We start from the raw sequence: 11,335 nt of genomic DNA on the forward strand, positions 1-11,335 counted from the left end.
CATTGCTTTAAATGGAGATAATCTTGAGGGATGGCTGTTATGAGGAAAGGCAGCAAAGACACTTTACCAGTTTGGGTCAGTAGTGGACCTTGGATTCATCAGGTGTTTCGGCCATTATCACTAGACACCCTCATCCAAGGAGGCCCAGCCAGGGTTGATCAGGCCCCAGAGTGTCACTGGTTTATGTTAAAATGTTATTTTTCTTCTTCTTTCTGCTGCTTAGTTTCCTACAGTTTATTTTCTATTCACTGCAACTGACAAATAATACCTCTTTAGCATTTATGGAGCCTCACTTCTTCAAAGGGATAGAAAAGGTGACAGAGAAGAGTAAGACAAAGGAGAGAGGAGAGCCGGAAGTGGCGTGCCCGACCGCTTCCCACACCTCCCTGCCGGATCAGGCTGTACAATCCGGCAGGGAGTGAAGTTATTTTATTAATGTACAATACAAATGAATTATTGGCGGTTTGCCTTGAAACAACTGTAATCTGCATATTTTGACTTGATTTTTAAAGTAGCTCTAATATTCCGTCGTAGCTTCGTTTCAGGCTCTTTGTTGGTTATATCTTCAAAGGAACCAAAACAATCCAGTTATTTTGGACTTTTTCTGGAACAACAATCGCTTTGGCGCATACGCTATAAAAGGCTGTAAAGAGTCAGAGGGTGTGTCTTTCTTTTCATAAATTAATGTCGACTCAAAACTTTTTTTTATTAGCAAAATCAACATATAAACAAAATGCACCATATATTAAGATAAGATAAGATAAGATAAAACTTTATTAATCCCTCGGGTGGGTTCTTCTGGGAAATTTGGTTTCCAAAAAAGCACAGCACTGACAGAAGTTACAAGTTACAGAATATTATATATATATATACACATATACATACACACACACATATATATATATATATATATATATATATATATATATATATATATATATATATAAAAATATATATATATATATATATATATAAATACAAAGACATATATAGATAAAATATACAAAGGGGATAAATAGAATAAATGGGAATAAAAATAAAAATACAAGTGAATTGCACATTTCAAGTATGGAGTCTATTGCACCGCTGATTATTAACAAAAAGTATTGCACAAAAGGTATTGCACAGTGAAGTGAAGAGGCACTACAGCTTAGTTGTTTTCTGAATTATTCATTCAGAAAATATAAACTTCTTACCAATTAGCAAACTTTGTACAAAGAAAATAAAGATATAAAGACGGAGTCATAAAGGTTAACAGAGTATTAACTCACTAAATCAAAATCTTCCAAAAAGTAAACAAAAATGCAGTTTTTTAAACTAAAGTCAAAGATTTAACCAACAAGTTTAAGTCGTTTTTCCAGTGAAGTAGGGTTGGTTTGGTTTATTTATGTATATATTGCTTACACAAGATAAAACATTAACACCATAATTGACTTTGTTTTCCTTCATAAACACTCCAAACAATATCATAATGTCGACTCAACGCTTAATTCTCATTTTTACGATCAGCTTGGCTGAACGATTCGTTTTACGACAATTGTCGTTATTTTGCGGCATCCCGCCATTTTATTTGCGAACTCTGAACAGTTAGCTATTTGTCGCCGCTGCACGCTGTGGGTACCCTGAAGATCAGATTCTTATTACTAATAGATCCACGTATATTATCTCCTTCAGTCGAAGTAAGTTCGTCACAAAGGACCTGATCTACCTGATCTCGCTTCTTCTTCTGCTACATGATCTGAAATTTGCTAAACACTGGAGGAGAGAAGGTAAGACTCCGCGGACGCTGCATGTTAGCATAGTGAGCTTGGTGGCTAATTGGAAAGGCTCAATTAAGCGCTAAGCAAGTCGATGGGACTTAAAGCTGTTAGCGCGTACATTTCAGATATCGTTGCCGTGCTGTTTGTAAGTTAAGGAGGATGTTGGGTGAAAATGAAACGCGTGCTAGCCTTATGGTTGTAGGAGTGTCGTCGTAATCGGGACAACAGTTAGCATGTACCGAGAACTTCCGCTCTTGGGGCTGTCGCGTGCTTCAGTGCCCGGATTCACCAGCATATAAGTGTCAATGAAGTGATCCCCTTGTTGTTGCAATAGGTGAAAAATGACGCAGTTCCTACCACCCAACCTCCTGGCCCTCTTTGCTCCACGGGACCCGATACCTTTCCTACCTCAGCTGGTGAAGTTACCCCACGAAAAGCACCACAATCAGCCGTACAGTGGGATCGCCCCGTTCATCAGACATTTCGAGGTGAATGTAAAATCTGCTGTACGCTTTGGTTAGCCCTTCTTCTTCCGTCCCACGTTAGTCCTGTTAAATATCTCCTTTCTCTGACCAGGACCCGAGAGATGCACCGCCTCCGACAAGAGCAGAGACCCGTGAAGAGCGGCTGGAGAGAAAGGTGAGTGTTCAACCTGCTCCTCCTGCAGCCCAGAATGACACAGCGAGGAAGGTTTGACTGAAAGCTTTGCAGACAGACAGTAAGACTGGCACTGTGTAAGAAAGTCCAGATTACATCAGAAATATTCAGTACACTGTAAGTCCAAGAAAAACAGCCACACAGAGATATGACCGGAGACCTGTCACTGAGTGATCTGTACATCATACAGCTTTATAGAGAACAGGAGGAGTCAGTGTGAGGGAGCTGTGCTGGAGAGCAGTTTGTTCACTTCCTGTCCCTCATCGACGCCTCCCGATTCTGGCCAATCACGCTTCCAGCCAACTGCTGCCAGAGAACGTCTGCAGGTGGCATATTTCACATCTGACTGACCCCGTGCTGCTCCAGTTAACCACAAAATCAGAGAGGGTGCTCCCAGAGTACGCACCGAGGCCTGAGCAGCTTCTCACTTAGCAGCAGATGTGGTTGGATAGTTTTTTGTTTTTAAACGAAAAATGTAGCAGCAGCAGCATCCGCCTGACAAGAGGCAGGTCAGCAAACTGAAGAGCGAGGACGGATCAAGAAGCAGCCTGTCCAGGACCTTTGAGTGAACGTGGCGTCGTCCACAGCACCGGCAGCAGAATCGAGCTGAAGAGAAGCTGAGAAACTTGGCTCAAAAGGTTACAAATGTGTGTGTGTGAGGACTCGCACGCTTCAGTCCACACACACACATGCAAAGCAGTGTGAGCACATGTAAAACTACTTATAAAAGCTTTTAACCGAACCTGAAACCAATCATTTACACCACATAAGAAGTTTAGCTTCACTAGTTTTCTCTGAATAAGCTTTCTGTTCATGCAGATGTCTGAAACTGCGTCTGCTTACGTACAAAACTTTGAATATGTGTGCATGAGTCGCCCGATACGCACATGTCACGTTGCATGCACGAGCTTCACGCTGCTAGCTCTGCACAGATCCACAGCTGTGTTCATGTCCCGGTGTAACACTGAGATGTTTCAGATCATCAGACAAAAAGAGTGCGCGTTTCTATATGAAGGTTTTATTATTAAGGGGAAATGATCAATGCTCTGCATTTCAATTCAATTCAATTTTATTTATATAGCGCCAAATCACAACAAAAGTCGCCTCAAGGCGCTTCATAGATACAGAGAAAAACCCAACAATCATATGACCCCCTATGAGCAGCACTTTGGCGACGGTGGGAAGGAAAAACTCCCTTTTAACAGGAAGAAACCTCCGGCAGAACCAGGCTCAGGGAGGGGCGGGGCCATCTGCTGCGACCGGTTGGGGTGAGAGAAGGAAGACAGAATAAAGACATGCTGTGGAAGAGAGACAGAGATTAATAACAGATACGATTCAATACAGAGAGGTCTGTTAATACATAGTGAGTGAGAAAGGTGACTGGAAAGGAAAAACTCAATGCATCATGGGAATCCCCCGGCAGCCTACATCTATTGCAGCATAACTAAGGGAGGATTCAGGGTCACCTGGTCCAGCCCTAACTATATGCTTTAGCAAAAAGGAAAGTTTTAAGCCTAATCTTAAAAGTAGAGATAGTGTCTGTCTCCCGAATCCAAACTGGAAGCTGGTTCCACAGAAGAGGGGCCTGAAAACTGAAGGCTCTCCCTCCCATTCTACTTTTAAATACTCTAGGAACAACAAGTAGGCCTGCAGAGCGAGAGCGAAGTGATCTAATAGGGTGATATGGTACTACAAGGTCATTAAGATAAGATGGGGCCTGATTATTTAAGACCTTGTATGTGAGGAGCAGGATTTTGAATTCAATTCTGGATTTAACAGGAAGCCAAAACAGGAGAAATATGCTCTCTCTTTCTAGTCCCTGTCAGTACTCTTGCTGCAGCATTTTGGATTAGCTGAAGGCTTTTCAGGGAGTTTTTAGGACTTCCTGATAATAATGAATTACAGTCGTCCAGCCTGGAAGTAATAAATGCATGAACTAGTTTTTCAGCGTCACTCTGAGACAGGATATTTCTAATTTTAGAAATATCATGTCCTGTATGTGATTTAAAGAGGGACAACTTGTTTGTGTTTGAGTGTGATGAGAAGAGGTGAAAAAAAAAAAAGGAGTTCCATGTTTCCACATGGAAATCCATTTGTGTGGATCGAAGCAGGTTACACACAAATCACTGCACACATTCGTGTTGTTCCTTCATGCTTGTGGATCATTTGTAACCGTTTTGAGGCCAGTTTCTCTCCACACTGCTGGACAGCACAGGGTTTGAGCACCGTGGGAGCTGAAATGGTTCTTTCAGAATCAGGTTCTCCCTGATTAAGACCCTCAACTACAACTGCACAGATCAGCCAGGCAGCTGGAAGAGTGCTGGTGGCTGCAGACGTCTTCCATGTATAGACGATGGAGGCCGCGGGGCTCTTTGGGACCTTAAATACTGCACACACTTTTCTGTAGCCTCCTTCACCTACAATCAGCCTCTGAGGACAACTCCTTGGACTTCACAGCTTGGGTGTGTTTCTGACGTGGACTGTCAGCTGTGGGACCTTTTTATAGAGAAAGGTCTATAATGGTCTTCCAAATAATGTCCAGTTTGCTTTATTTACCACAGCTGGGGCTCCAGTCAGGCTGTAGACATAACATCTGACAGGTGATCAGTGGAAACGGGATGCATCTTAACTTTATGGGGTGTTTTGTGAAGAATTTAGAGGTGGAAATGAACTTAATCCAATGCTGAAAGAGACTAGATGAAGCTCTGAAGTCTGTGTGTCAGGTTTTCTGAGAACACGACAACGATCGTTAAGAAAGCTGAGCACTAACCGTTTCTGTGAATCTTTTGTTTTTGTAGAGACGAGAGAAGATTGAAAGGAGGCAAGCAGTGGTAGAGACAGAGCTGAAGCTTTGTAAGTTCCTGACACGGCACACGCTCTGCAGACACTGCACGATGTGGAGATTTGGCCTAATGTTGCTTTTCTGTTCTGCTATCAGGGGATCCTCATAATGACCCCAACGCACAGGGCGACGCCTTCAAGACTCTGTTCGTGGCACGAGTGGTTAGTATATTCATACAGCTGCCTGCCCAAGTGTGTTGGGAGTGGGGGTTTTGGGTGGGGGTGTTACCTGTATGAACTGTGAACTCTAAATATCTTCTTTCTACAGAATTATGACACCACTGAGTCCAAGCTTCGCCGAGAATTTGAAGTGTACGGCCCCATCAAACGGGTACGTTTCCACGGTCCCGTCTGAGTAACGTTGTGCTTAATGTCTTATTTATCGTGTACGGTACACAACTGGCATCGGCACACTTTTGTGTTGCCCCTTAACTATCAAATGTAGCAGTGCAGCAATGGTGAATCGAACAGAGGATATTTGAGCCACGATCCATCCAGATCCAGCTAAGCCTGTTCTGCAGTCTAACGGTATCAGGGTCATGCAACAAAGATATCAAGGTTAGCCTTTAAAACAGTTGCAGATCTCAGGAGGAGAAATGTTACTCTTGATTATTGGAATACTTTCCACCTGCTGTAATAATTGTATTGACTGTCGGGCTCGTGTACTGGACACGTGTCCAATTGGAGTCCGTGTCTTTCTAAAGCTGCTCCGACGTGAGATTTTCTCCAGAAAACAGCTCATCTATTGAAATCATGGCGGTCCATAAATGAAGTGTTGAAGGCCGAGTCACGGCAGCTCGTTCAATCCCATCCTGTACAAAGCTGTCGTCACACGAGTAACGTCTCATTATGAGGAGAACCAGTGAGCTCTGTCATGACCAAACTGGTGGCACTGGTTACAGAAACATCTAAACTCTGCAGCAGTGTTGGGCCGTAGTGGAGAAGTGGAAGGAATCACCATAAACTGGTCACAGAAGAGCCAAACTGAGCTCATCGTCATTGAATCAGGAGCTCATTCAAACCCAAACCTCTGTTGTCTTGACAACGACACCGTGGTCCCCGAGTCTGACAGCGAGCCCACACAGAGCAGGGGGTATGCTGTTCCCTCCACGCGCTCCTGTGTCGCATACGTGAAACCACGTGTTGCTATAACAACCCCACGCACATTAGCTGGTACTCGATCGTCATGGAAATGATCAAAGTCCAGTTGAGCCAAGCTGGTACTGGTGGTACTGGCTGTTTGGATGCCTAATACCAGTCCGTGTGTGGAGGTCCAGAACCTGAGGAGCGTCAGACTGGTTTGTGCACACAGCAGCTGCCAGCTTTCTCTCATTCCTCATTACTACACATCTGGACAGCTGTGGTTCGATGTGTTGGCGTGTGTGTAGCACGCCTTGTTACTGACTTTGATGTCAGCAGCACCTTCAGAACATCAAAGATCGACGATGTGTTCAGTACTTATTTCTGTTATGAAGACAGACTAACGCATGTGCACGTCCTGGGCAGGTCGCTCAGGTGTAAACTCACCAGCCGCTTAAGCTACACCTTGATGGTAACAGGCTGGACTCCGTGTTCACCTGAAGAGAAAAACATGGATTCCTCAGGAACTGTTGTCCGTATCGCCTTTGTTCATTTGCAAGCTGCACATCCATGATGCTAAACTGCAGCTCCACCATGTTTCAGTAGCACTCTGTTGGATTCAGATCTGTGACCCAGAGCTCATTTATCCACAATGAACTGATTGTCATGTTCAAGAAACTGATCCACTTTATCACACGGTGTGTTATCCTGCTGGAAGCAGCCATCAGGAGAGGGGCGTGTCCTGGTCCTGGGTGGGCGTGTTGCTTTCTGCTGCATGCTGTCAGTGCATGCACACTCAGGATGCTCTTCTGCTTACTTTGGTTGTAACAACTCGTGATTTGAGTTACTGTTGCCCAGGGCTGCACGATATGGCCTAAAATCCATATCGCCGTATAATTTGAAGCATGTGTGGTAATGATATATATGGTGATATATTCTTTTCTTCTGTTTTTCCAGATTTACATAGTCTACAACAAGAGGACGGGGAAGCCTCGGGGCTATGCATTCATTGAATATGAGCATGAGAGAGACATGCACTGTGAGTACCAACATGAACCCAAACATAGTTTTGTTTCTTAAAGACCAAATACTGTGCAGGGCGCTTCTCCTCTGCAGCTCTGTAACAGCAGCTTTCTCTGTAGTGACTGCTGCTGAGCCCAGCTGCTGGTTAGTGCTGGAGCTCTACAGTGTGTGTGCGTGTGTGTGCGCATGTGTGTGCGTGCATGTGAGGTGTGTGTGCGTGTGTGAGAGAGATGCGTGTCATCAGTCTGGTCTAAGGACGGCGTTCTTGTTTTCTTTTTTGCATCTTGTGTGGGGGCAGGGTCAACTGTTTCATTTGTGAGCCTGAACATCTTTGCCTGTCAAAGGCACATTGTCTTTTTAACTGTTAGGCCTTGTAGCTTTGTGGAAGAGCAGCTCTCCCGGTTGGACTATAATGGTAAGCACATAGTCAGACTGGTCACCAAGCATTGAATGGGTTTTTTACCAGACGTGTGTCAAAGCCCACGTTTTACAATCTATCGGTGGTCTTCAACCCTGGTCATGGTGAGATTAATTCAGCCTTTCCACACTAGCGAGATACGTTAAGCTGGCGGCGATGCCACAGTAAATACTGTCTCTTTAGTCGAATGGTGTCATCGAACACAATGACGCCATTCTGGGATGTTGGTGCAATCAGCTCTTCAAGACCAGAGTTGCTGAATCACAGTTGTGTAGTTGGAGCAGGGGATGAACTGATGGGGAATGTGGGGTAAACAGTGTATTAACTGTATGTTGTTCTCATTGCCACTGCAGCCGCCAATCTGTGATGGCTATTGGCCAGAGCTGGCTGGCAGATGATGATGGTTATGATACATCTACACCCTACTACCACAGCTCAGTATATGGTTGGTATAATGGGTTTGTATGATGGGTAAGATTTTTTTCCACCCTCCATCTCCTACATAGGGATAGGGTTCAATGGGTAAAGCGTCTTCTTGCAGACCCTACAGAGCTTTTATTTAGACTTTTACCATTGAACGCACCCGACCGCCTGTCCTAAATGTCACCTCAGGTTAATGAAGGCAGACTGGTAGCTGAGCCTGACAGCGCCACACGCATTATTAAATGGCTGCCATTCGCATTAGCTGGAGTTTGTTGTGACGTGGCGTTTGCAGTCTTTCTCATTGCACAGCACTAAATTGCTGCAATGCTTAAGTTGGCAGCCTTACGAACTGCAGACTGTCACCAAAAAGCTTAAATCTCATCATTTATTTACTCCGATAATCTTGTTGTTCACCACAGTGAAGAGTGAAGCTCCACACGTTAATCACGAGGTTCCTGTGCTGTCAGGTCAAAGTGTTCCAGGACGGGTCACCAACAAAATGGATAAGTTAGTGTGGGGGGGCTGCAAAACAGCTTTAACATGATTCACTTGAAGTTTCCGAGTGTCGTGTATGAGCCCCCCCAGTTTGGGTTTTCTTCCCTCAACCAGGCGTGCCGGGGTCATGTGATCAGCCCCTTTGCGTAGTTGCAGCCACAAACAAACCGTTGTGGTTCTCAGCCTCGCTCTCACTTAGCTTTAATGATTTTCACTGCGTATCCAGGCAGATAGTCAATACAACAGGAAGTGACCAAAGTTTCCAGCTGCTAGTTTCTACAACTCCAGTTTATAACATCTGAATGCATCTCAGCCTACACATCCATGGCATGCCAGTGTTAGGAACATTTCTTTCTCAGTAGGTTGGAGTTGTGATAAAGCCAGTCCTGCAAAGAAGCCCAGTTTTGTTTGTTTTGGGTTTTTGTTTATATTTTTCCACATTTCCTTTCCTTTTCCCCACGTGGTCCATGTCAGTAGGACTGGTGGTAAAACCCTTCTTGAAGAGGGAAATGGGTTCGGGGTATGGTAAGTAGATGTGCTGTGACACTGTCGTGGTGTGGAGGTACTTTAGTGAGGCCTTAAAGCTTGGCCTGAGCCTTTCTGAACTCTTATCAGTGAAATGATGTTGTCTGGTGGGTTTTGGTAAGGCCCCTCTCATGGATGCTAACGTTTTAGCCTTGGGTCCACACATCAAGTAGCTTAGCTGGATCGTGGCACGTTCTTCAACCTGGGTCATACCATGTTGTGGTATACGAGTGGACAGTTTGCCAGGTCCTGATGTTCCTACTGTATGTTGCTCTCAGCAAACCTGTAAATGAAAGCAGCTTTGTGTAATAACAGAAGCTGCTGCAGCTTTTTACCAACAGTTTGTAGCTCGATGCATTTAAATCTTCTAGAAAACAAACTCATTGTAGACGTGTCAGCGGGTGACACAAAGGTTTAGCAGCAGTGAATCCAAACATGCCACAGCTTAAAACAGCAGCTCTGTGGTGGAGCTGGTGTAGGACCCTGAGTAAGTAAAAGAAATGGTGTAATGTAACAATCACTCTTCGGGTGGAAGGAAGTCTGCTCCCATTATCCTTCGACTTTTGCCCAGAGAGCAGCCATGTCGGCTTCGCCTGCTCCTGGTCAGTATAATAATGCACTGTTTGTTTCCTTAGCCATATTCCCTCGCTCCCTTTCCTCACCTTTTATCTTCCCTCTTCCCGTTACTCTTCTCCAGCCGCCTATAAGCATGCTGACGGGAAGAAGATTGATGGCAGAAGGGTCCTGGTGGACGTGGAAAGAGGACGTACTGTCAAAGGGTGGCGTCCTCGCAGGCTAGGTGAGCACTGCTGTCTAAGTTCGCCGTTAGGCGTCCCTCCACTGTGGGACTGTAAGGTGCAGCGCCTCTGTTTCCACAAGGTGGCGCTGTCAACATTCACCTAAGAAAGCAGACGTCTCATGAACATGTTAGAAATGTTTGTGGTTTCTTTGTGTAGGAGGTGGACTGGGTGGCACCAGGCGAGGCGGCGCTGATGTCAACATCAAGCACTCTGGTCGAGATGACGCGTCACGCTATGACGACCGTCCTCTTGGGGGGTGGGTCTTCGTTCTACATTTGTAGTTTGACGTAAAAATACTGCTGTAAATAATATTGCAACTGTGCTGCTCACAGTGACCGTGACCGTGGAGACCGGAGGGAACGCAGCCGTGAACGGGACAGGGACAAGGACAGAGAGCGTCGCCGGTCCCGATCTCGCGAACGCCGTCGCCACACCCGTTCCCGGGAGCGAGAAAGGGACCGACAGATCGGAGCAGCAGACGACAACAGTGGTACTAACCGGCGTCGAGATCGCGAAAGGGAGCGTGGGGCGGCATCGGGAGGAGACAGCAGGAGCAGGGAGAGGAGTCGAGACCGGAAGAGGAGGAGCAGGAGCAGAGATCGTAAAAGGGACAGGGACAGGGTCAAGGGCCCAGAAGGAGGGGAGGAGGTCGGCCAAGGAGAAGCTGCCCCCGAGGTCGGAGAGCGCATGCTGGAGGAACACGAGGGAGAAGCGAGCGAGGGCTTAGAGGAGCGTAGAGACAGAGACAGGGACAGGGACAGAAGGCGTAGCCACCGGGATAGAGACAGACGCAGGGGAGAGCGGGACAGAGACAGGGAGCACAAACGGGAGCGTGGAGAGAGGGACAGGGGAGAGCGGCGAGAGGAGCGCCACAGCTCCCTGCGAGATGACATGGGCCCTCAAGACGACATGGTAAACGAGGATGATGGAGGAGTGCCGCCACAGATGGAGGAATACAGCCAGGATGGGATGATGGCGGGCCAGCAGTCTGCGCCGTCAGCTGATGGCTACGTTTCCAGTGAAAACGGCTACAAGATGGAGGCTGCAGGAGACGAGTACTGAAATGAAGCGCCTGTCGGAGCGTCTCGTACTCATCGTCTGTGTTCTTTGACCTTTGTGATGTCAGAGCCTTCCTGTCTGTTTCTGTAACCTGGTGTCATGGTACGCTCTCAACATGACCCCACTAGTGTGCCACTACATCACACTCTCATTTTACTGTAGCGATGGTTTTGGTTGTAGTCCCCCCCCCCAAACAAACAAACACAAATAAACTTTGTTTTGAAATGGGTCGATGGTGTAGCCGTTTTAATTTC

At 46.1% G+C, this 11,335-nt stretch overlaps 1 protein-coding gene across 1 annotated transcript; it reads left to right on the top strand.

Annotated features, from left to right (window-relative positions):
* The first annotated feature begins 1,553 nt into the window (after positions 1–1,553).
* snrnp70 (small nuclear ribonucleoprotein 70 (U1)) lies at positions 1,554–11,310 on the top strand. Its single transcript, XM_085157202.1, has 10 exons — positions 1,554–1,769; positions 2,095–2,248; positions 2,337–2,399; positions 5,216–5,270; positions 5,356–5,420; positions 5,527–5,589; positions 7,296–7,377; positions 9,920–10,021; positions 10,179–10,278; positions 10,355–11,310. The coding sequence occupies exons 2-10, from the start codon at positions 2,102–2,104 to the stop codon at positions 11,082–11,084; spliced, it is 1,407 nt and encodes a 468-aa protein (XP_085013328.1). The 5' UTR covers positions 1,554–1,769; positions 2,095–2,101; the 3' UTR covers positions 11,085–11,310.
* The last annotated feature ends 25 nt before the right edge of the window (positions 11,311–11,335 follow it).

This window comes from Neolamprologus multifasciatus, chromosome 4, assembly GCF_963576455.1.
Source record: "Neolamprologus multifasciatus chromosome 4, fNeoMul1.2, whole genome shotgun sequence".
Taxonomy (NCBI): domain Eukaryota; kingdom Metazoa; phylum Chordata; class Actinopteri; order Cichliformes; family Cichlidae; genus Neolamprologus; species Neolamprologus multifasciatus.